At 44.2% G+C, this 26,717-nt stretch overlaps 1 protein-coding gene across 5 annotated transcripts in view; it reads right to left on the reverse strand.

Moving 5' to 3' along the window:
- The window catches only part of SMG7 (SMG7 nonsense mediated mRNA decay factor), a 56,891-nt gene extending 32,286 nt beyond the window's left edge, over window positions 1-24,605 (reverse strand). For 4 of the 5 annotated variants that reach the window (XM_050900620.1, XM_050900621.1, XM_050900619.1 and 1 more), the window contains exons 1-3: window positions 17,528-17,540; window positions 15,899-16,050; window positions 1,192-1,223 (exon numbers count right to left, since the gene is read on the reverse strand). In XM_050900620.1, the coding sequence (XP_050756577.1) occupies window positions 1,192-1,223; window positions 15,899-15,927 (61 nt within the window). In that variant the 5' untranslated portion in view covers window positions 15,928-16,050; window positions 17,528-17,540. Of the gene's footprint in view, window positions 1-1,191; window positions 1,224-15,898; window positions 16,051-17,527; window positions 17,541-24,398 lie in introns of those variants that run through there. The other variant, XM_050900618.1, reaches the window with a different exon arrangement.
- Between the last annotated feature and the right edge of the window lie 2,112 nt (window positions 24,606-26,717).

Genomic DNA, 26,717 nt, shown 5'->3' on the forward strand with positions numbered 1-26,717 from the left:
AGCACAGCGTAATGCCAAATACCCGCTTTTATTACAGATTCATCAGAATAGTGAAATACATGAACTACAGATGGGTTGGGGATTGACTGATCACTCATTAACCGATCAGTCTCCCACAACACCTGAACTAGACATGAGCAAAGTCAGTAGCTGGCAAGTTAAAAAAAAAAAACAAAACCAAAATGAAACAGATAGAAGGAGGTGATTCTCCATAAGTCATTAAGCTGCAGAACTTCTTGCCACTGGATGAATTTAGAAAAATTTCCAGAGTAGCCTGAAAAAATTAGCAGAAAAGAAATCCATCAAGGGATGCTAAACAGGACAGTCCCTGGAGCCAGTGCTGTTGGTATTTAGGAGAATATTGTGGGCAAGTACTACTGCATGCTTGCCATTTTCTAACTCTTTGGTAGCCATCTGCTTTCCATCACAAAGGGTGAATGCAAACACGGCTCCCTGCTATCTCGAGTTACAGAGTCCAATTTCCCATACCTTGTAAAATCACCTGAGCTGGGGCTGCGGGAGCACAAGGGATGGGCCTCACCCCAGGGAAACCGTTCTGCTGATGGTGTAGCCACTCCTGCTGGGTCAGATGGACCCAGGCAGTTATAATGTTCCTACAGGGACTACACCAACCTGCTACATGTACTACACCAAGGTGGTAAGCACGGCTGAGCATAGGTTCATTATGCAAGCTGCTTGCACTATGTGGCTGATGCATTAATATAAGCCACTTCCATTTTCCATAAATACATACAGCTTAAAACATAGCTTGTAGCATTTCATAGCATCTACGGGCTGCACTTTCCTAACACGTGTGGTAGCCTTCAGATCAACATTTCCATCACCCAGGTTTTTCAAAACCATCCACATCCTTGCTAATCTCAAGTACAGCAGTTCCTGTGGTAGTCTGGACAGGAGTCTCTGGGAGAGGAGTAGGGGCGTGACCTCCACCTCCAAATGCAATAAAGCACCCAAAGTTAACCTTAAAAATACATGTATTTTAGATACAGGAGAGAGGGCCACAGTTGTTAAAAATGCTATTTATTTATATAGAGAGGACAGACCTTTAACATAACATCACACACTTTCCAGAGAATTCTTAGGAATGATAAGCATAAGGAACACAAAAAGAAAACAAAACCAGGAATCAAGTATTAGCAGCTAGATCAACTGTATAATAAAGGCAATTACCTGTCATGTCAGCCTTCAGGACTTCTGCCTGCCTGTAAGAAAGCAATAAAACAATAAATTAGGAACAGACTGATCAAAATAATTGAATTATGCTAAAGCACGTTCATGCAACAGTGAGTAGAGAAAGCGAGGCCAGCTCCGTAGAGGCTGCCTACAACCTACACTGCTATAGTTTACCCCATGCAGTATGGATTTGAGCTACTGTTGTTTAACAGTATGATTTCTTGTAATTCATACCATAACAACCATAGTTCAAGTTTCTTCCAGAAAAAATATAAACTAGAAAACCCTTACACTATATTGTAAGCTTTATCTGCGTCCTGGTTTCGGCTGGGATAGTGTTAATTTTCTTCTTAGTAGCTGGTACAGTGCTGTGTTTTGGATTTAGTGTGAGAATAATGTTGATAACACGCTGGTGTTTTAGTTGTTGCTAAGTAGCGCTTATCTTAAGTTAAGGATTTTCAGTTTCTCATGCTCTGCCAGCAAGCAGGTGCGCAAGAAGCTGGGAGGGAGCATGGCTGGGGCAGCTGACCCGAACTAGCCAAAGGGATATTCTGTACCATAGAACATCATATATAACTGGGGGGAGTTGGCCGGGAGGGCAGATCACTGCTCAGGCATTGGTCAGCAGGTGGTGAGCAACTGCATCATGCATCACTGTTTTGGTTTTTTTTTTTTTTTCCTTGAGTTTTATTCCCCCCCCCCATTTTTTTGTTATATTCCTTTTCATTACTATTATTATTATATTTCATTATTATTATTGTTAGTATTATATTTTACTTTAGTTATTAAACCATTCTTATCTCAAACCATGAGTTTTACCTTCTTTCCTGATTATCCTCCCCATCCCACTGGGAGCCAGGGGGGGAGTGAGGGAGCAGCTGCGTGGTGCTTGGCTGCTGGCTGGGGTTAAACCACGACAACCTGGCAGCAGCGTCCTGCCCAATATTAGTGATGCCTGCTTACCTGTAACTGGGAATTTGATAGTAACTCTTAAGTTGTCACACGTGAAATGCAGTAGCCAACACAGAGTGAAGCAAACTCGATCGGTGCCTGTCAGCACATTGCTACATCCCTCCTGCCCCTCCATGCTGCACTAGCTTTCTAGGCGATAAAAAGACTATGGCTTCCCCAACTACCTCTCTTCCTTGCACTGCCTCCCTAAAGTGATGGCTTGATCAGGTTTTCAAGAAAAAGAACATACAGAACATACAGAAAGAATAGCAACTACAGGTGACCAACTACCACTCCTTCACTGAACATCCTCTGCAAACCCCCACTGCTGATGGAGGCTGGCAAATAGTTTCTCAAATAGAGAAACACCAGGACAGTCCTCATTAAATAATTATTTACAAATGGTCATCAACGGCTGGATGGAGCAGGCAATCAAGATGCTACGGTTAAGCACTGTGTCAGCAGTACATAAAACTTCAAGGGGCAGCACTGATGGCCTGTCTGACCGACGCAGAATTAACACACAGGGCAGGCAGAGGCAGAAGGGACACAAGGCTGCCTGGTTTGGCAGGGGTTTGGTAGAACATGTCCCTTTGCTTTTGCTACACTCAGATGTTTACATATATTTGCAAAGAGTGCAAGCTTTCCATACCAGACAAGGAACCCTCCTAGCATATGAAATACCCACTTCCACCTGCCTCCCTCAGCAAAAAAACCTAGATGGAAGTCGCACTGTGACTAACATGAAAGTCAGATGCCAGCTTGGGAAAGAAGGGAGAGCCAGGAGAAAGCACCACCTAATCCCTACAGAGGCTTCAGAAACAAACATATACTCTCTCTTGCCAATGTGAAGTTGTGGTGACTGTAAAAATAGTTTTTCAGGTTGTTCTGGGTTCTACCTACCGGCCACAAATTATATGGAAGGTTTTGAGATCCACATCAGGATTAAAAAGATATTATAATAGTGCCAGTGCTTCACTAGGAAGATGTATATTGGCAAGGCCCTTCACAAAATTTCTACTTATTACATGCAAGAATTATCCATAGCAATTCACCACAGCCACCACCGTGTACCATCCAAGCAGCAATGGGATGCTCCAAGGGTTTTAAGTAAGTTAAGAATACCTTAACTGGTGCCAGAATTAAATCTGTACGTTCCTCACCTGCTTCACAAATTCAATCTATTTGAGATAACTTCTTTTAGTTTATTTCTTTCAAGAAGGCGTTAATACATTTTTTCAACTCCTAACAACAGGGAACACTGGAAGAAGAGATAACCTATTATTACTGACAGACAAGCAAGGAAAATTTTAGACATTGTGTCATGAGAAAGCTGAAAGCCCAAGAAAAATTTCTGCCTTGTCCACAGGGAGGTAACGAAAGGCGCCTCAGCGATGCTTTCCTCATCGCTGCAGCTAGCAGGATGGGAAAGAGCAGATCTTTTCCCCCACACAGCTAAGAAGAGCCGACAAAGGATGGCAATCTCCTCCGCGTGCTGCGCCTCAGGAGCCTCTGTGACGCTGACCTGCAAGTCTAGTCAAGCACAAAGCTGAGCCAATTCTGCGATGCTATGACTTGGCAGCTAGAAATGCCACTGCTCAGAAGGAAAAGCTGACTTGCTCAGGTGCTGAAGTCTCTCCGTTTTGAACGGCCAGCCAAGTTAATACACTTTGGCTCGCACTTTAAACACCTGCCAGTTGTGCAAACTTTTTCTTTGAGCTGAGAACACGATCTGCATTGCCTAAGCCATGAATCCTACTGAGAGGCTCAGCCCGAGCGGGACACGCAGTACTGTTCCAGCAAACATGAGCCCAAAATTCTCCTCCAGGCAAAAAGGCCCTGCCCTTTAAAAGCCAAGAACGGCTCCTCTGAAAATTACTTGTGCAGAACTATCTTCCAGTGTGTTAGTACTTAATCTCTAAAGAGGGAAATACAAATAGCACCACTATAAAGGCTTTCTTTTCATAAAGTTTTGACTAGGTGTTGCCTGGAGAATTTAGATGAAGAGAGCCTCAACCCCTACATCAGTGCAACTGCTGACAGATGCTCTGTAAATGCATAGCCCTCTCAATATGGCTGGACCTGAACTTTTACCAAAAAGATTTTTAGAACACCTTTTTTGGAAGACAATACTCATGGGCTTACAGAACGAGAGCCTTTAGTGCCAACCTCTTCACCAGCCGTAAAGCAAACTGCCTTTTATATTTTATAAGCTTGCAACAAGCTACACTAAGGGGATTATCACTATAATTTTTAATAAAATGTATAGAAGTTATTTCAATACTTCCTAGAGGCCAAAGGAATTAGTAAAGTAGGTCTAACATTAGCATGCTCTATTTCTCATTTCCACCTAAAACCAATTTTTATTTAAAACAGCTGTATCTACCGTGGCTAAGCCAGGATAAGAGAGGGCAGCCTGGGTACCAGACTTGTTCTGCATCAGTGGCAAAATATTAGCATCTCGAGAGAAAAGATGCATTGCCTGTTCCTTGAAGACTTTACTGAAGAGCCTTTGCTGGTGCTCAGAGACTCATAGTGGGCACAAATCGGAGTTCACTAATAACGGCAAGAGTTTCTGGCAGTGCAAATGGCTCCTTATATTGTCAAGCATCTTTTAACAAGCTTTTCTGTCCACATATTTTCTTGCACCACCTCATATTGAATTTGCATTAGAATGACTCATTCTGGTGCAAAAATACGTTGCCTGCCAGATAACTTGGTACAACTTGCTTACGCATTTTATCATTTCAAGAATATTCTGAAGTGCCTCCTTGCCCAGTTGGACTCAGCAGTTCAGTCTTCAAGTCAAGCTTCCCCAAGTTTGTTGGTCCAAAGCCAAACAAGCACAAACCACAGTTCAAAAAAAATTGTATTTCAAGCATCGCTGTTCGATGATGTATCATTTTGATATACTGTGATAGCTACTCTTCGTAATTTCCTAACCAAATATAAATTCAGCCCATGCTTTAGTTCAACTTGAAACTCAAATACAAAAGCCTTCCACTCAATTCAGTAAAATAGTTTGACAGCTAAAGGATTTTTCATTTTATTCAAATACTTGAAAAGCTTCAAAACTTTAAAAGACAGTAGTGAGGACTTTCTTTTGAAGTTATGAATGCATAACATATATTAAAATTTAAGTACCCACAGATGGCAAAGGAAACTTTTCTGCTCTTAGGAACCTGGCAGTATATAAAGTCAAGTTTTGCTCTAACTCAGGGGAACTCAGGCACTATGTTCAGCCTGGAATGAACCACCGGATTTAGCAAAGGATGACAAGACAGACGCATTTCGTTTTTCCATTTTCAAGTTTTTACCATTCTTGATCAATTTAGTTTTCCCTAAGCAGAAAAAGAAACCAAGTTGTTCCCCTTCAGCTGATAAACACTACAGAAGCCCCACAAATATAGGGATGATTGTCCCACACACATTTTAAAGTGTTTTAAACCATCACATTGAGAAGCTCAAAGGTGTATCAAAAAATCATGTAGTCCCACTCACACTTTCACACCAGGAGAGGTTTGCTTAATTTGCTCTTAAAATCCTACAAGAAAAGATCATGCAACCTCCCTGGTTAAGTATTCTATTGCTCAGTGATAGTCCAGAAGTTTTTTCCTGAAACACCGGCCTAAGGCCCCTCTGCTGCAAACCAAGTCCTCCCCACACACCCAGCTGCCATGCAGAGCTCCTGATCACCACCTTTGTGTAACAGCCACTGGGAAAACCAAAGACTTAAATGCATACTCTGAACCATCAGTTCTCTCATAGGCTAAAATGTCGACCTTCATAAATTAAGTTTTCTAATCCTCTTATTGCCACCTGACTTCGAACTCCATTCATGTATCACTAAACAAATGGATCTATTTTACTGTTGCCCCCAAAACGGCTCATCTCTGTTTCAATATATATTTTTCAGTTCTGTTATAATTCAAAGCATGCATAATAACAAATTTCCAGTTCTGCATACACCATGCGGCATCTGTAAGAGGGCAATATCAGTTCTACAGAAGCACAGTTTTGCTAACAAGCTTCATTATCAAGCACAGAAAAGCAAATAAAATTAAGCCCACGTTTTCAAAGCAGCAGTCTTGTGTTACCCAGCTAACACCCACTATTTCTGAAAGTCCAACAGGTCAAAGTCAAGCTTCACTTACACCACACTCCTCTCATTTACACAGCAAGGATGAGCCAGGCATGATCTGCTATGGCATGACAAGTTCTACAAAAAACGTGGAAAAACCCCGACCTCACACACACACAAAAAAAACCAAACAAAAAAACCCACGCTGAACACAGCACACTGCTTTCCACCATGCTTAAAGGGGAACTCCACTCAATTTTCCCCTGGCAGCCCTGAAGCATCAGCAGCTGTATCAGTTCCCTTATCAAATCTCAGTAACACAAACCCCCTGATAAGGAATTGAGGATTTTCTGTGCTAAAATGGGTAATGAGTCCAGGCAGCTGGGCATATAAAAGCAATCAGATTCCATTCGCTTGTTCTGTGAATACTCTACAAACTAAAAACCATATTAAATGGTCAGAGCAGTTTCACTCCAAGCAAGAATTTATATTGCTGCACTTCTGTTCCCCCGTGGTACGTGCAGAAATTGTACTGCAATGAAAAGTGCCCGCAGCCTAGCGAGCCTTAGCAGGAGGTGACTGATGTGAAGGCTCATCAAGGGCACTGCCAGAAACTACTACTTCTGAAAGGGAATAAAAACATATAGAACATATATAGAATAAGTGTAGGAAATCTTTCATTTTGGGTAGGGAAGGTAAATTTTCTATGCTACCATACTAAAAAGAAAGTCAAATACACTTAACACACTTAAAACAAATCATTACTACATTTTAATCATCCCAATACATGGCAAGGCTCACACCCAGAAGGAACTCCAAAGCAACACCCAGCAACTACTATTTTAGATTGTCCTCAAAGTAATAGTTAACTTCAACAAAAAATTATAATGGCTTAATACCTCAGTGGGTTTTTCGTTTGTTCGTATTTAAGTATACCTGTGCTGATTCAGGGCAGGGGAAAGCAGTAGAAAACACTAACAGCATGGGCATTGAATGTTCTACAGCAGATTTAGGGGAGTTGGGTTGCTCAGAAGCCCCTGAACACTGTACCCAAGACAGCATTCACATCTGGATTTCAGCGCTGAGCAAAAATTGCTGTCCGATATAAGCAGTTGACAGTTTTATGGGAAATAAGCATTCTTCCTTCCATTCCTAAAAGTAACCACTAACACTTGCTAAAATATAAAGCTTTATTAGCAGTTTTTAGAGACTCACTGGGCACTAATCCTTTACAGCTGGTATGCTTTGCTGAAGGTTGAATTTTGAAAGATATAGCAATAACTCTGACTTCCCTGAACTATTTTGTAGACAGCAACTCTATGACCTGCCAAAGGGAAATATTTTTATAGCAATTTAGGATTGTGCACAAACCTAGATTTTTATACCTGAATGACAGCACCAGGGAGCTTGTGGATAAACTTCATCTTTGATATTTCCTTCACCTATTAATACCACATCACCTGAATATAACAGGCTTCAGACAGCAACTCCAGTTAACAGCCTGACATCTTTTCCAGAAAGTGTAAGTGGATGGAGTCAGGATTTTGCTGCAGTATAGGGAGTCCGATATAGATTTTACTTATTTGAGTATAGACTTTACCTACTCACTTGTGCATCAGATATGTGCTGTTTAACAACTTTTTTTAAGCAGCTTTATCTTTATTGAACAAGTTCTTAATATTCCAACCTTGCGAGTGTTGCCACCTAATTTAAACGACTGTAGTTTTCATAAAGTGCTGGAATCACTTGCTTCAGGAGCTGGCAGGTTTTCATGATGTCAGCTCTTAATGACTTAGCAAGAGATCTTCAGGCTGTGAGTCATCAAGTTAAATGCTCCATGTGCCTTTTACAGTGAAAGGACAGTCTTCACAGACACGGTAATGAAAAACACCTTCAACAGTACCACCTTATTCTCAATTTTATGTGCTAACTAGTTTAAAGCTTATTATTCCTGCTACCAGCAGCTGAAGTCAGGATACAGCTCATTTCTTTGACCAGTGGCTTTATCAGATTATAGCCATAGATCAAAGCCACACAAACACTTAATTCAGCATCAGTGTAACTGTGCAAGTAAAAAAAAAAACAAAAAAAACCCACACCTTTGCAAGCAGATGCTAAAGCAAGGCAATCACCACCTGAATCCAAACCCTCTCCAGAGAGAATCCTGCTCTATTACCTTCTTGTTCCCACTTCAGCTGAGAGGGATGGTGAGAAATGAGGACACAGAATAGGATTTTTTTTAATCCCATCTTCCCCCTTTCTCCTAGTCCAGGCTCTATTAGAAGCAAGTCATAATAATCATCCTCAAAAAGCAACCACCAAAAGCAACTCTTCCAAGTTTGATCAGAACTGACAATCCTCCTCCCTAGATAAGAGTAAAAGTACCCTCGCAGTCAGCTTCATTCAAACTCATTTTTTTCTTCCAGTTTCATGGAAGTCAGTTCCTTTGTCTCAAGATTTGAAAAAGATGTGCCCAACAGGTAAAAGCTACCCTAAGGGAAGTTTATATGTGCTTACTCTCCGATTTAGTCTACAGGGAGGGAAATACAAGTCTCCTACCCTGCTCAGGCTTCTAGCATTCAACTGTCTCTACCGAAGTCTCTACTCTCCCTCTCGTTACAGCCTAGAGCTCACGTCAAGCACAGGAGCAAGTCTGAGCCTCGTCAGAAGAGCAGTGCTGCAAACATGAGTTAAATGCCTCAGAAATGGGATTCTGTCCGTAGGCAGTTGTTCAGGATCAGCAATATGCCTGTGTCTTTTCCACAGAGTTCTAAAATTTAAGTCAGGAGAGTAACCTGCAAACTAAATACCCAACAATCTGTATTTTTCAATTCAAACTTAGCTTGGAATAAATGCACAGTGTTAAGACTAGCTCAGGAAAGCTCAGCTGCGTTTTCCATAGTCACGGGTTTGTAAAGATATTTTTAAAATACTGACTACGCTGTTCTTTAACTTTCCATCTTGACCTACTAGTTATCTGGAATTTTACTGGAGCCATAAGGGAAAAAAACCTCTCAATGGATGTTGTCCATGAAAGAAAGGCACAAAAACTCCAGTCACCTTCACCTTGTTTACCTTCAAGGAGCTGACAGTGTAGCTCCACAGGTAACCCTGACAGTGTTTTCAGTATAGAAAAATTAGGAGCAAATTACCAAAGGATTAAAAACAATTTAATAACTATAAAAAAGGCACGTTCAGGAAATAACGAATGGATACTTAATATGTGTGGCATTTCAAGACATGGATATCTTTTCATATGTTAAGGAATACCTTTAAACGAAAGTTTTAATAGCAAATAGTCAACAAACGAATACTCTTACGGAATACTCTGCTTATCAGCCTCCATACAGTAACACATTTACTGCACTGCCTGACAACACGTCAGCTTTGCAGTTGACCTGAGAACAAGTCAAAGGCAAAAGGTTTAAGATAGAATACATAATCTATCTGTATATCTCCTTAATCTTTATACTATCCATTGGACAAGCTAGTTTCTCAAAACTAAAGCAATCTTAAAGGTGTGAGGGCACAAAAACTTCTTCAAGATTGCCTTCCAATCCACTCAACCATTGACAGCCCGCTCCCTTAAAAAGATACAAATCTCAGAGAGAAAAATCATAAAGCTCTGCTCGCTCGCTATTCACAATAAGGAACTTTTGTTAAGCACACAAAAGGGTTATTAGTTCTTGTGACTATGGTGCTAAGCGGGATGTAAGAAGTTTGCATCTGAACTACCTTACTTCCCATGGTAATTCCCACAAGGTTTTGAGACTGAGCAAGGAAAAGCAACAGAATTACTTTCTGAACAAAAAAACCAAAACAAAAAACCCCAACAAATTATGCCCTTGTAATATTACTATCTTTTGCTCTTTCAAATCCACCCTGATTAGAGTGCACACAATATCAGGTTTCAGTTGTGATAAATATATAGTAACACCAATACTCATTTGTTATATTACAGCTCCTGACCTGGTAAAATCTTCACTTGTGTTAAGGGCTGGAAACTGCAGACAATAGATGTTAAAATAAGTGAACATTATTTAACTTCTTTTAACAGCTCTTGCATTATGAAAACCATCTCCAGAATTATGGAAAATGCAGAAATCAGAGCACTGAGATCAGATTCAGACGGATATCATCACATCAGCTTCAGAAAGTTATGCTAGTTAAGTCAGCCTTGCAGAAGCCAGATCAGCTAAGGTCAGGCAGCAGATGCCAACCCTCCCTGGACATTGTACGAGCTCTCCCATGCAAGTGTACAGCATTCTATTCAAAGGCTGGTACTTACATAGCCAATTTAGTGCCACACTCTTGCAACATGGATAAAATATGCCCTCTTGCCTGTCTGTGGAGCTGGAGAGCAGAGCGCCTGCAGCTAGGAGTTAGTTACAAAGGTGACATACATTTCCCCTTGGAAAGTCCACCCCACTTTGCATGAAGAGGGCAATATTTGCAACCCTCTAAGTCCTGACTTTCAGCTCGAGCAGTTTCCTGCTGCTTCTAGCCTCCACTAATAGCTTGCGATATACAACCAAGATATCTTGCTGATTTTTGGTGTTTTCTGAGGACCCCCTTCCTCTCAATCCCCGACTCCAAAATTACCCCTTGCCCAGTAGCAAACGCTGATCCTTACACTCAAACTGAAAACGACTCACATGGACGGAGGAAGGAATCACCATTAAAGAGGACTCAGTTATTGGGAATTCAAGATACTGTCTTCCTTGCTAAGCAGCAGATGGAGAAAGAGCAAATATATTAGACGTCGCCATCAGAGGTGGCAAAAATAAAGCACGAGTAACCCCTCATACTGTGCTTGTAGCAAGTTAACTACAATAGATACAGTGGAGTTCAGCATTTTGAACATGTGCTTTCCAAGCACTAATACTGAGATCTATGCCCAGATAGTCAAGACCTTCAAAAACAGAAGGCCTAAAGCAAAATTATTGATATTTAAATTATTCATTGCGGTCATTCAGCAATTGTAGGAAGCTGGTTTTTGCCCAACCCCATTCGCCCAACCCCCATAAACTCACAATTACGTAAGCATCACACAAAACACATACCTATGCACAAATGTGACATACCCAGAAGTTTTAAAATAGCTTTTCATAATTAAGAGATTTTTCAGTGTGAAAGGACACTGCATGGTTTAGACAAGCCATGACAAACACTCAGACTACATCCAAGTAGGATCCTAACTGCAAGCTGCATCTAGAAATTATTTTCAATTCTCCATCTTGAAACTAAATGCAAGCCACACTGAAAGCACAGCAATGGCATGAAGGCTGAAGACCAGTCAGGGAGAATTATATTGGCCATTTATGATAATTAAATGGGTATTCAGTGCATCATTACCAATAGTTTACAGGAGTCTCATTAGCTGCTCCCCATTCTCTATCAGAAACACACAGGCAACGCTGTTTCGAAACATACTTACTTTTCAACTGGAGAATATTTGAAGAATTTTTTCCCCAAAAAAGTATGGAAATAAGAAAAAGAGGTGGAATCCTCTACTACCACAGGTTTAATGCAGCTCTATCAAATACAATAATTTCTAATAAAAAAAAAATGCATGATCATTAAACTCTCACCTCAAACCACACAACCAGCAATATTCACCACGTATATCAGAAAAAGCATAGATATGACACAAGGTACCAAGGATACCCATTTGAGCTGCACGGAGCTATGGGAAGGAGAGGTTCAGTTCTTACTGAACCTCAGATTCAACTTCTGGTTTATCAATACACAACTCTCCCGTAGTCCTCTGCTCTTGGTTCTCCTCAGTTTGCAAGCGGCTCACCCAGATGAGCTGCCCGCTACAAAACCCAAGAGTCCACCACCAAAACACACATACTCCTGGAATACATAGAAGTTACTCTCTTGTCTGTGTTCAGCTGAAGGAGAAACCTATGACCAATCCGACCAGCTCAGATCTAGCAGATTTTACTAGCTGAGAAGTAGTGAAGCAGCACGGATATGCTACTACGAGAACTGCCACTCTCTAGGAAGGGTGCAGCTTGAAGTTTCTGAGCCCTGCCGAACAGAAACGGGTCCTGAGGAAAACCAACCTGGCTGAAGTGGTGCAGCTCACTCAGCCGAATCCAGCTGACCTCCGCAGCTCTGCTCACAGCAGGTCCAAACTGCCTCCAAACAGAGCTGCTGCTGCCGCAGCCATTGCCCTGCGGAGCACTCTCAGTTACTGCCAGTTAACCAGTAACCTACCTTTCCTGTTTAAAAAACTAACGAATTGGTTAGGGGCAAGCATCTGAGCAAATCTATAACTTCCAAGGTTAATCCTGCTTTTGAGGATTAAATGTTTTTATAAAAATAATTTTATTTCAAATTTAAATCTCAATACCTTAGCTGCAGAACTAAAAAGGACTCTGTCTTAAAAGAAGTTCACACAATGTCCAGCCAACTACAAATCAGTATCTGCTTTAGGAATCATGTATGGAAAATTTTGAGTTTAGCACATCTTTACCAAACAAACCCAAACGCAGTTTTCCAGACTGCAGTCTCCCTTTCAATAGTCAGACCAGACTTGTTCATTACATTCATTTTACCTTCTGCAACGGCTGAGGAACAGGCTCCATAGCAATGGACTAACACATCCAGCCTGAAGAGCAAATCTTAAGGCTGGAAAGGACCTCAAAAGGTTACGTAGCCCATTCCCTCACCCTGATGCTATTCCTGAAAAACATTTGCATTGCTTGTTTTTGAAGTCCTCCAGAGGCAGACACCTCCATACCCCAAAGCAGCCTATCCCAGCCACCCTGCTAAACCATTTCAGCATGGCACTATGTCTTGCCTTAAAGAATCGCGGTATGCCTTGGGTTTACCCACTCTGGCTCCTTCCTCCCACCAAATCCCTCAGCAATCATCACCAGCCTCACTCAACCCACCACTAGCTTTGGAAGGTAGTGAAGAGGCAGGGATTGTCCTCACCTGGTTAGACTCAGAAGACATTTTTGAATCTTTGCCGCATATTAAGCAAGAAGGGATGATGCCGGGAAAAGATGCAGCATGTGACTACACAATTACCGGTTACTAACTCAACACTTGTGCATTACTCAGGTTGCACAAGCCAACTCAGCCCTGGCATTTCTCTTTGCAACCACAATAGCTTGGATCTCGTCATCAAATGTTTTGTACAGAATACCAGTATGTCCAAAACAAATATTAAAATAGAATAATTTTGGCACTGCATTTCAGCATTTGACAATAAAGCATGGAAACTACGTGAATCACACTGCTCTAACCCCAAAATCTGAAATCCATATGTTCAACAGCATTTTCAACCATACAAATAAAATTTCCTGCAGCTGAGTCCTTAAAGGCCCAAAGATCTTCCTGTTTTTCTGATCTGTCATTCCTAAGGACAAGACACTCTCGGGTCATGTCACTTAACATTCCAGCATAACAGTTTCTAGTTTTGTCGTCCTCAAAGAATTGTTTCAGGAATTAACAGAATCAGTTATACATGATAGAAAATATATTTTTTATAACCATCTTTAACGCAAAGCGTACAGAACTTTATCTGATTTCAAAAGAGCATCCCAAAATTCTGACTACATAATGTAATGTTACAGGTAGACACATCACTTTTTTTAGTGTTGACTTCTGCCTAGCCATCTATGATGGAAGCTACCAAAATAGTCTGTAGTTGCACAAGCAGCATGAGCAAGCATTTGACATCTTCATTAGAAAGATACTGGAAATATCCTTCCAGATAGTTTCACGCTTTAGAGGTTATTTTAGTCTTTGATATGAAAACCAGGAGAAGATGAATACTTCAGCTGAAGCTAGACTGCACACCCGGCAAGCCACAATCCCCTACAACTGTCTTTGCCCCAAGCCCCTTAACTCCTACAGTTTACCTCAAAACAAAATAAATCTCTAAAATGAAATAGTCAGGGTATGTTCAAACTGGGTGGAAAAATGCCAGAAGTTCATGCCCTAGCATAATCTATGCAACATGCTCCTAAATTAAGGCCTTCTGTATTAATTCAAATGAATGCTGACAATGCATATTAGGCAGTTTATCACTTCTTTTCTAGTTGAAGATTTCGCATATATGTTCAACTTTATGCATATTGATGGTATTAAGACAAACTGAAACACCTTCTAGATTTTTATTGCAAGTTTACTCTGCATCTTTTAATAATTTAATTTATAATCATTAACCCATATAGAAATCTCACCTTTTTCTTCATATTGACATAACATTTCCTCCATTTTACTAGCAACTGCAGCTGGATGCTGGAGCTCTAAGAGGTGCTACAGTTTTCATGTTTTTATACACTCTTGGTGGTTTGGGTTTTTTGTTTAATGTTAAAAAATGTGGCTTAAATCCTTTGGACGCTATTCTTATTGCCACTCACAAAAAACAGACCCACTAGTAGATTGGCTTTTTCTGGGGAACAGCTGGCTAGATCAAGCCTCTATGCTCAGAAGCTTTGTCACAGCATTGTCTTCGACAAGTATTTACACTACTTCAAGACAGACAACTAGCATCTATTCAACAGACAAAAGTCTTGTCCCATCCTTCTTTCTCCCCTTCTTCATAGGTGCAGATGATTAGCATTTCTCTTTTCAGTTATTATTAGGCTAGTCTGGAAAAACTACCCTGAAGACCCCTCTTAATGGCTCAAGTGTACCTCAAATTAAGAGCACGAATGCTCAAAGGCACTGCCAAAACCAGTACTGACTGCAGAAGGAACTGAAGCTGGAGTCTGTCAAAGGTTCCTTGCTGGCTGCAGGAAACCGTGGTTTAGAAAAGATTATCACACAGTTGCAGCTGTTTGACACACAGCAATATCCATGTGCTTTCTTCAAATCACGGTGAGACCAAGACAGGACACGGCAAAGCAAATACCAGGAGACTTTCATTGCAACAGAAAGTACAGTAGCAGAATTTACAGGATTATCATAAAACAAAGGGGAAAAAATGGTCTTCCCAACGGATTTATCAAAAAATCATTTCTTTATATTCCTGACAACACCTGTAGGGAAGTCAAACTGTGATAAATAACGTAGCACAGTTATTACTGGGGAGTCCAGGGGGCCCTAGAACAGGCTGGCTCCAAACAAACCACCCTTTGCTGTAGCCTGATCAAATAGGAACAACTGTCAAGACCTCATTAAATCAAGGCACCAAGGCACACCAAAGTTAGTTTTGAATAAAGACTCTTGATGCCCAAAAGGTCTGTTTTACTGCATCTAAACAAAAAGTCTAATCTCTGCCTAAGGTTCTATAAAGTAATTCAAGAATTTTTCCCTAAGTTCCTTTGGCAGAATCAATCGTAAAGATTTCACTGGAAATACATTCAGAACTAATTTCTCACTTCTTAACAACTAGAGAGCAGCTCTCCGAGATAATTCAGCCATATGACAAGCGAGGCCCACAGACTCAAAACAGACAATGCTTCAGAGGGCGAGGAGAGGAAATAAAATAAAAATCAGCTTACACATACCAATATTAGATGAAGCAGAAAACTGTTCAATAGGGCTGAGCACTAGAGGATAGTTTCAACACCACAGACAATGAAATTAAAATATGAGAAATAGACTACTGATGTATTAGAGACATCATAAGTACTTTCAGAAAAATGACATTTCTTTTCCCTAAAGGTAGAAGAGAAAATTAACTCTAGCAGGACTCCTAAGTACCTCAAGGGTATCTCTGATTTGAGTCCCATCAGTGAAATTCAGTCTGTCGCCCACGGCTGTGTAACAATCCCAAGAGACTCCTCAGCCTTCTGGTTCCTTATGATAATCCCTTGAGTGCAGAAGCCAGTGTGAATAATCCGAGAAAAGTCCTACTGGAATACAGAAAGAAGAGAAAGCAGGCCTAATGTTACTCAAAAAGCTCTTATTCCACCCCAACTCACAGCATTACATTGATCTGAACAGGTAGCTGCTGATTTAACTCAGAGGAATTGAAATACACAATATCAGAACACTGCTTAAACCATTTCCCCCTCATCTGGTTGTCTAGGAAGTCCCCAAGCTTACGATCAGAAGTTCTTCTTAAATTCAAATGGGAAGAAAAGCAGTGGCCAGACAAGTCTAGAAACGTGGCCTAAAGGCAGGACTCAGAGCACGGCTGCACAACTGGAAGCTGGTGATGAAACCAGTACAACTGTAAAGCTACGTTCAACAAGATACTGCATGCAACACCATGAGTGCTCAAGAGGCACATACAAACAAAGCCACCACCCCTCCCTCCTGCATGAAACAGTGAGAAACTATGGCCCATGAGCCAGCTCCACAATTCCTTGTGTCACTCAACAATAAACATTAAGTTAGTCCTCTATTCTTTTCACTGCAGTAAGATGCCATACCCCTCCCTGAGCACAGGAAAACTTATGTTTTACCAAACACCACTGAAATCTATGACCTCCCTAGTAACACATTAAAAAGCACAGGACCAAAGTATGCAGTTCTGATGATGATTTTAAGGAAACAAATCTGTGGTTTTATTCCCCTCCTGCTCGACAGCAGCTGCGCAGCTTTCAAGCGAGATGAGGCCAAGCCTCAAGTGCAAAGTAACAAAAGCAATAACTAATGTCCTCCCACATATACTCCTTATATGTTATAGCTGCATTCCTTAACTGCTCTTCCACCATTCCTCGCTTTGAGGAGTCTGCTCCTACTAGTGGATCTCTGCTGCTGTTGTGAAGATCCAACGGCAGTGATGAAGGACCCTTAAAACTCTACAACCCCCAACAGCTCCTCATCCAACCAAATCAGACACTACAGCAAACTATTCTCTCCTCCCTCCCCAGCCACCATGCACTTGGATCTGCAATTACTCCTCTTCCACACGGATTTTTGCTGGCTGAACAGGGCAGGGAAGATGCCAAGGCATCTATCCATCAAGTCACTGTCTTCTCCCATCAACCCAAGCGATCCTGAGCAGTGACTGCAGCCAGCCTTTTCTTCTCAAGTGGGAAGCACCAAGACATCTGAAAATGCGTGCAATAGCCAGCATGGTAAATTGAAAAGCAGGGCAGCTTCACATTCCATATAGATTGATGTAAATAAAGCTTTAAGTTGCTTGAGGTAAAAGTTAGTGATACGATTCAGTGCCCAGAGCAGCTTATTTGGAGGCAAAAAACATCTCACTGGAACAGGCTAGGGTTACTTGTTATGAAACTGCTATGTGGAAGATAAACTCTTAGAACAGAAGGAACAGATTCATGAGTAGCTTGAATATCATGCATGCTTTATATTGAGTACTTAAATAAAATAGCTAAGCATTCATCAAGCAAATTTTAACAGGCAAATGTATCTTACCATGCACCGAAATGAAGAAACTCAGCAAAAAAACCTCCAAACTCCTATATTCAGGGAAGGGGACAGCCTTCTGAAAATGCCTTGCTGCAGCTTAAGTGCCCCATCAAAACTTCAGATAAGCATCACCTGGTTTCACTGCCACAACAGAACCTGCTCCTTTTCAATAAAGATCAAACTACATAGGAATATGCAGGTTAGAACAAGAACTAATTGCTACAAGAATCATCCCTACCATCAAAATTAAATAAATAAATACAGCTGTAACTTTACTTACACCAACCTGCACTTCTAGGTCACTGGAACACTGTTTTGCAAGTAAACTCAAAGCACAGCACAAAGAAAGCGCAGTAACAGCATCCACAATAAGCTGTGTTCTGCAGCAAGAAAAAAAAAAAGGGGAGACTCTCAGCCCAGACTGAAAACAGGGGTACTATTTGTGTCAGTGATACCAGCTACATTCTATACATATTATATTCTATATATATTCTATATATAGCTACAGCTATATTCTAGGAAATGGGGCATTATTTACTAGTGTTATGGGTCAGTGCACTTTAATGATAACGAGCACTATCACTAGAAGAAGCAGTCCCACCCTGCCCTTACTGTTAGTGCTTCATTCCTGTTGGAGACAACCTCACCCCTTCTGTCAGCACATGTGTGGTAACATGATGAATGGGATCAGGAAACCAACTCAGGCTAAACTCCGTGGGTAAAAAACAAAACAAAAGCAGTTTTAACCTAGCGTAGTTCTCCAGTCCAGTTCACTGAAGACCTGGCCATAAATTTATGCCATCAAATCAGGGCTGAGGGTGAGAGGAGTGAGAAACTTCTGTCAGGAGCAGTTCAAGTTTAAAACTCACCCTTTGTCGATTTGGCCAAGCTTTTGCCAAATACTAAGCAAGTTCTCCGATTATTGCAGCCCTCTTCCCTCTGGCACACGTTCATACATAGTCACCTTCCTGCCAGTCCCTCCAGCAGAAAAATGTGCCCACCACCTGCTAAACTGCACATGCATTCAAATCCTCGCTATTAACTCTGTACAGAGGAGCAAACTCAAACTCCATGCACAGAAAAGCACACACCGTGGCTGACGTGAAGCTCTGCATGTGCTGATTTACACCAGCTGAGCTCTGGCTGCTTCCCTCTCAACAGGCACACTCATTTGGATCGTTCTTCTAACCACCTAACTTTCATAAAGTTAATAGCAACAATCAACTTTGAAACTTCCATCCTTCTGTAGAAGACTGCTAAAATTTGTTGAAGTCATTTGAGAAAGAGGAGAAAAAAAGTGCTAAGCAGTACATTCGCACAAGCCTTGTTTCCTTAGAAATCTAGGCTTGAAAAAAAAAAACCAAACCCTATCACCCAGCCAACTTGTGACTTCAGCAGAAGTTGTCCCTGGGTGGCAGGAGGACGCTCAATAATCCAAATCCCCGTGACAGGAAGAAGGGAGCAAGTAATAGCTGCCCAGAGACCCGAGGGCTACGGTGCCTGTCTTGGGGCTCTCGGCAAGATGAACTTCCTTCATCAGAAAGCTCAGAGGGGAACTGCTTAACACTTTTTTTTAATTGTAATTCTTTTTACTTCATAGGTAACCACAAAAAGCTTGTTGATCGGTAGTAAGTAGTAATCACCATCAATCTTATTTGCCTTTTTAAACCATTACCCTCACCCTTAAAGACGACTAAGAAGTGTTGCTCATACTAAATATTGGCAGCAATTCTAGTTATCAAATGCTAGAAACACCTTGTATGGAGAAAAAAAAAGGGGGGACAAAATAAGAAGGGACACTTTCCCTTTATGTTTCCCCAAAGAAAACACTGTGCTACAAGGTGCCTCCTGAAAGGCCAATGCAGTATTTGATCTCTCCGCTACTCCTCCCCTGCTTAAAATTCAAGAGTAAACAATGTATGAAAGTAGCATTAATCATTTCAGAACATAAAAAAGCTGGAGGGAATACTTTCCAAGACTGACTGGTCTTGTTCAGATATCAAGACAAATCAAGAAAGATGTGGATCAATTGGAGCAAGGTCAGCGGAGGCCCCCAGGGCGGCTGGGGCTGGAGCACTTGCATTCGGGGCTGGAGGAACGGGAGCAGGGCTTGGTCAGCCTGGGGCAGGGAAGGCTTCGGGGCACCCACAGCAGCTGCACGCCTGCGGGGAGGGGATTGAGAAGATGGAGCCAGGCTCTCCACAGCGGCAGGTGGTGGGAGGATGAGAGACAATGGGCATAAAATATGAGAGGTTCAGACTGGATGTAAAGAAAACCTTTTCCACCAGGACGACAGCCAAGGAGTAGCCCTAAAAGGCTGAGCTGTCTCCATCCTTGGAATTTTTCAAGACCTGAGTGGATCAAGCCCTGAGCAACCTGGTCCGACCCCAGAGCTGCCCCTGCTTTGAGCAAGAGGTTGGACAGGGACCTCCTGAGGTCACCTCCAGCCCAAGTCACCTTGTGGTCCTATGAACTCCAGGAAGCACGCTGCAGGCACACATTACAAGATTCTCTATTAAGAAGTTACATTTAGTTTTTCCTCCATATATTCTCAAGATAATTAAGTAACTGACTCTGCCCATCTTGTTGAGACTTGTTCTGGGTTTCAAACAGAAACCAGCACTGACAAACATCAACTCTACATCATCCTGATCAGGAATCGGTATCAGAACAAGCTCACATGCACAGATTGCAGCACTGAATTACCTCCGCTCTACCCTCCTCCATTAACAGTGAAGAAACACTGCAAGAGATGCGTCACGGACTGCCAGACAGCAAAGGAACAACCATGAAGAGACACGGCAGATGCAGAAGTTAATGGAGCTACTGATGAGTCTTTGAAAAAGAGAGCCACAATTTAAATTATTAAAGCAGTCAAACCTTTAATGAAGTTGGTTATAGCCTCATCATAAGACTACAGGAAACTACCTACTGATTTGTCAGCACTAGAATTTCTAAGTGGTGTTCAAGCCCTGTAATTCAAGCACTTTTTATTCTATGTTTACAGAGTGCTAAAAGCCACAATTTACCAGGGTAATGCCACATTTAACTAGTAACTAGAGCTCACATCTTAGTGAAATGCAACTGAAACAGTCATATCTCAGTCAAACTGCTAAACTTTTGAATCCAAGTTAACTACGCTTGGAACATTAACATATCAAACTGGCAATGAAGATCACTTCCTTAAAGTGAACAAATGTGGACTAAAGCTTGACACTGTCCTATAAAAAGGATGCACTCAGAAGTTTCTGTGGTATTATGCTAGAAATCCTATCAGCAGTGATAGTTTGCTTAAAAATGACTTCTGTACTGTCCTGGTTTCAGCTGGGATAGAGTTAATTTTCTTCCTAGTACCTGGTACAACGTGTTTGGGATTTAGCATGAGAATAATGTTGATAACACACCGATGTTTTACTTGTTGCTAAGTAGCGCTTATCTTAAGCCAAGGACTTTTCAGTTTCCCATGCTCTGCCAGCAAGCAGGTGTGCAAGAAGCTGGGAGGGAGCATGGCCGGGGCAGCTGACCCAAACTAGCCAAAGGGGTATTCCATACCATGGAATGTCATGCTGGGGGGAGCTGGCCGGGAGGGGCGGATCGCCGCTCGAGCATCGGTCAGCAGACGGTGAGCAATTGCATTGTGCATCACTTGTCTCTTCTCAGCTTTTATTTCTCTCTTTTTTATTTTCTTATATTCCTTTTCATTACAATTATTATTATTATATTTTATTTTACTTTAGTTAGTAAACTGCTCTTACCTCAACCCACGAGTTTTACCTTTTTTTTTTTTTATTTGATTCTCCTCCCCATCCCACTGCAGGGGCGGGGAGTGAGTGAGCGGCTGCATGGTGCTTAGTTGCTGGCTGGGGCTAAACCACGACACATGCATCCTAGCAGGATACATGAAATATTTACTGTAAGATGACTGTCCCATGAGATTAATTTGATTTACAGGGAGTACTTGTAGATTCCCAAAGCAGCACAAATGGTACGGGTACAAATTTTTAGCCAGATGAGACAAACACGTTCACCTGAACAGAGAGGTGTGAACCGTGCCTATTTTTCCTCAGAGCTCTTTGAAAGAACCTTCTGAAAGGTCTACTCACCTGACCAGATGTAATGGAAATCTTTGAGAAGTGACTCAAACAATGACCCGAGAGAAGTATCTAAGAAACCAGATGGGACAGAATACACTCCAGTACTCTTGAAAGGTGACCTTGAAAAGGATAATAAGACTAGGAAAGCAAAAATCCCAACACTTTCTTACAACATACGAAGATGACTTAAAAACAGACGCTCCTGCAACTTTTAAAAGACTCAGTACATGAAGTCTGACCTTCTTTGTTCATTCTGGGAGACTTCTGTAGGAGTCTCACGTGTTTCTCACTTCTTGCACTTTGACTGAAGGGGCACAATCTTTTAAGGACAGCATTTGAAAACAGTTGATTCACATACATTTATACAGAAAGCGAGACACTGGTAGTGGAGGAGTTAAGGCAGTCCAGCTAAAAGTCCTTTCTTCCCTGCTCATTTTTTTCAGCGTCTCAATTCTTGCAGAGTCATTATTTCACTAGTTATTCAACCATTACGTGGTCACCTTAGAAATTCAGCTCTCTTCTGTCTAAGCTTCAAATACACACAGAAAGATTTCTCACAAAAACTTTTCTGTCCCTCCTTAGTTTTAAGAAGATGAAGACTAGCAGAGACTAATTGCTCCACATCTTCATTTGGCACAATGTTTTGCTAAGTTGCCCTTTCATATTATTATACTTTTGTCTATTTATTCCTTCATCATTACACTCAGATTGAGCTTGTAATGCTAGAATAAGGAGAATGTCCTCCTCCTTAAGGCAAAGGACTAACAGAACTGGCTCTGAGAGTTTGAGGCTCTATTCCCAGTTCTCTTTATGAGCTTGGGCTGCAGTAATCCACAGCTCAATTTCTGCCCTATGCAAATCAAAAAATTTAAATATACACTCTGTGGATGTAAAAAGCATTTCACCGCTTTTAAGGAAACCGTCCCCAAGCTTACCTTCTACACAGAGGAACAAACCCATATGTTCTTTAGAGGGAGAAGGTAAAGATTACCGACTACAAAGTGCTTGAAAAGTTTGGGAGGGGGGGATGTCATGTTGGGTTTTTTTAGAAGAAGATAAGGTTCTTGGTGGCAAAGACAGGAGTAATTTCTTGTAATACATTAGTGCCCAGATGCTTCAGTCCTGTTGTATTAGGCACCATACAAACAAAGCAGTCAGGAAAAAGTGATGAAGGCCCAGGATGAGCTACGGTGTTGGAGGAACAAAGCTAGGAGAAATAAGTGATTACTGCCCACATGCTTGCAAGCAAGGAGAATCTCCAGCTTGGTGCAGCAGAATACATAACGCTAAGTAAGAGTCTGGTGGTGCAGGAAGGCGACTGGGGCAGGACAAGTGCAACTTCAGCGGTACTGCCTTGTAACGATGCAAGGTAGCCGAAGACTCGTAGTCATGGGGAGGGAGAGGGGAGCAAGAGGTTACAACATTATTAAGACATATACTAAAATACAAAAGCAAGTCTTTTAATGGTAGAGGAGAGCTAATAAGGCATTTAAGAGCTTTTTCCATAATGTAACTGGAAAGAAAGAACGAAGACATTTCTAAGACAGCAATAGGTTAGCAGCCTGGAAAAGAAAAAGGCCCATAAACTTGCTATTAGAGAAAAAGATTACTTTTTTTCTTTTCTTTTGAAAAGATAAACTTGAGACAGGATCTGGACTACCAGAAGGAGGCAGAGGCAGACAGAGATACAAGACAAGATGAGGAGGAAGGGGAGGATTTAGAGAATCAGTAAGGGGAGACAGCTGAAGTGTTTCAGAACCCTGGATAGAAAGTGTTTTGGAAATGTAAAAATCTCCTTGAATTCACTCCTTAGAAATCCTTCCCAATCCCTGAACTCTTCAGAAAGAGTGTGCGTGCCCTTTTGGCATATCTACACCTTTCCCATGAGGTGCTCTGGAAGGGCTGGAGGGGGCAACACGTCACGGACCACACAGTATTTAGCATTTTACAGCTACTGAAAAGCCATTTGTATCTCGCAACGCTCCTTTCCAAAATTACTAGAGAAAGAGCATTTCATACCCAAAAGATAAGTTCACTCAAAAGCCTATCAAAGGTCTGCTCATATCAACGTGCTGCATCTGGCGCCCTCGACTTCAGGGACTCGGGAGCGTTTCCGTTCAGCAAAGCATTTCGAAGCAGCACAACCCCGCTTCCCTCAGCTGACCGTCCCCAAAACCGATCAACTGTACAAGCCACGACAGAGGACTTCCAGCAGGCCGCGGGCTGACAGGCGAGAGCTGAGACACAACTCCTGCTACTCCCGTTCTCCCAGAGCACCTCACGGGGCTGCGAGCGCAGGTTTCGCTTCTCTGCCGGGGTCAAACTTCGCAGTCGCTCCGCAGCGGCGGGTTATCACGGCACCTACTCGAAACGGGCTGAGGAATTCCGGCAGGGAAGCCGGCGGGCTCCCTTTCCCTCCCCGCGGCTCCAAGGCACCGGCTTGACCTTGCTGTGGAGCCCTCGCCGCGCCAGGCCGCCCTCAGGTAAGCGGGCAGCCCGGGCCGCCCGCCTGCGGGTACGCGGCTCCGTCCCGCCTCAGCCCCCGCTCCTCGCCAGCGGTGCGGGACTCGGTAACGTGGCGGCTGGGTGTCCGTCCCCCCCCCCCCCCCCCGCCGGTCACATCCCCCTCACAGCCCCGAGCTCCTCGCTGCCGCTGTGAGGCCTCCTCACGCCTGAGGGGACCACGTCCTCCCGCTCCCCATCGCCTCCAGGGCCGCTGGCCGCGGCCTCGCCTCAGAGCAGGCGGCGACCCTCCCCGCCCCCCCCCCCCGGCCGGCTCTCACCGGAGATACTGCGCACACAGCAGGCTCATCCTCCGCTGCTCGCCGCCCCGTCCCGCCGCGGGTCTCACAGCCCGGGCCGGCCCGCCGCCCCCGCGCCGCCGCCGCTGCTGCTGCCGCTGCCGCCTCCGGCCGCCGCCGCCATCTTCCCGTACAGGGCCTGCCGCCGCGGGGGAGGGGCGGCAGGAAGGAAGGGGCGGGGGTGTCCCCGCTCTGCGCTCCGGCCGGGCAGAGACCGCCCGCGCCCCGCCGGCCCCGGCAGCGCCGGTCCCAGCAACCTCAGCGGCCCCGGCAGGCCCCGGCAGCCGCCGCCGCTCACTCGCCCGCCCTCCCGCCGCCCCGCTGAGGCGCCCTGACCCTCCCGCCGCGCCGGCCGCGCTTCCGGGCCCGGCCCCACCCCCGCCGGCACTTCCGGCGGCGCCACCGGCAAACCCTTCCCCCGCGCCTTCTCCCCCGCCGACCCGCGGCGGCGCCCGCCGATTGGCTCGCCCGCTGCCATAGCAACCGAGGGGGCAGCGGGGCGTCGTCACGGCAACCGCGGCGCCTTCCCGCCCGCCGAGGCCGGGGCCGGGGCCGGGGCCGGGCCTGGGCCTGCAGCCGCGGCGTTAAACGGCCTCTCCCGCCCCGGGCCCCGCGCAACAGCACCTCGTTTTATCGGATTCCCCTCCACGGAGCTCGGGGAGGCGAGAGGGTCGGCCTGCCGAGAGGCGGTGGCCCGCGGCGCTGTGGGGGAGCCCCTGTGCCTCAGCGGGCGGGCGGTGGCAGCAGGCTCGCTCTCTCCTGACAGAAAAGGTTTTAGCGGGAGCAATGCTAGTAGGCCTGGACTTCCCACAGAAACCAGGCTGCCTGATCCCTGCCTGCCTGCCTGCCCACACTGAAGAATTCCCAGGGTTCGGCTGCTCAGGTGTCCGGCCCCGACGGTCACCCCAAAGTGTCCCAAACAGCCCTGATCTCAGATTCCCTCCATTACCCAAAGCCACTGGCAGCACCAGCCCCAGCACCTGGGAGGCAGCAAGCCCAGGCGTGGGGTGGGCCTCGCACCAGGGACGTGGCCCACAGCCCCAGAGTCGGCACTGCAGTCGGCAGGTCTCGGCATGGAGCCGGGACACGGGCACATTCGGCGGTAACCTTGCACCTCGGTACAGCAGTCTTATCACCTCTAAACATTTACACTTTTTACACTATTTACACCACGTGGTGCCGCCTCCTGTGCCGACTTGGTGACTCGTTTTATGCTCAAACTTGGTTTTTTGGGCAGGAAAAATCCCACTGAGTTCAGTGGCCATTCGACCACGTGGGCCAGCCTGAAGAAATGAGGCAGACGACAATCTGGGATCCGATGAGCACCGAGGAGGCTGGCTAATGCAAATTGTGTTATTTGAGCGTGTAAGTGACCCCAAGGACAAAATGAAAGATCGTGTTTCGAAAATAAATCCCTTGCATTTTTTCAGGTTGAAAAGAGAACGTGTTTAGGGAAATGATTTTCAGGGCCCCACATGTTTAAACAGAAGCCTCTCAAGGCTGCAGAATCGGTTTCCTGGTTTCAGTGCAACCAGGGCTGGGCAGCGAGCCATGCCGCCAAACCTCCCGTGGAATCCTGCGCAGCGCCTCGGGCAGGCACCGCAGCAGGGCTCGGGGCTCAGCCTCCGTCCCTGCAGGCTCTCGGCTGCAGAGCAGGCTGCAAACTGGTTCAGCGCTGGGCAAACTGGGGCTGCTTCTGCCTGCCTGGAGCCTGTCCTGGGCTAAAACAGACAGGTTGAGTCTGCACAGCTGCCGCAAGAACTCTTATGAGATTGTATCTCTTGTATCAATGCACAAATGCAGCTCTTCTAAGCTGCATCTCTCAGGGCACGTTGTCCAGGACTCTCCCCAGACCCTTCACATCGGCGGGGTGATCGGGAGCCTCGTCCCCTGGTTCCTGAGCCGGCACGCTTAGGGCACCCTGCACCTTGGAGGAGACCCCCAGGCAGCACGTACTACCACACAGATACCTCGAGCTTGCCTCTACTCTTCATATATTTTTCCATCCATTCCTTCTCCTTGCAGAGGAGTTGAATAACCCAAGGTTTGAAAGCAGAAGCACCTTAAGCCGGTGCCACTTCCCCTTCCACCACCCCCTCACTTCCACCCCCTGTTTGCAGCCGGATCCGTCTCCAGTCCCGTGTTTGCAGTGGAGTGGTGCTGTGAGAACAGCTTACATCATTGGATTAAGCAGCAAAAGCCAAAACCTTACAGGAACGCAGGCTCCTTGTGAGCCTCCTCACCTCCCACAGAGCTGACTTGGGATTTTCCTGTCAGTTTTCTCCATCACTCTTCTCCCGG

The sequence above is a fragment of the Gymnogyps californianus genome, chromosome 8, assembly GCF_018139145.2.
Source record: "Gymnogyps californianus isolate 813 chromosome 8, ASM1813914v2, whole genome shotgun sequence".
Taxonomy (NCBI): Eukaryota; Metazoa; Chordata; class Aves; order Accipitriformes; family Cathartidae; genus Gymnogyps; species Gymnogyps californianus.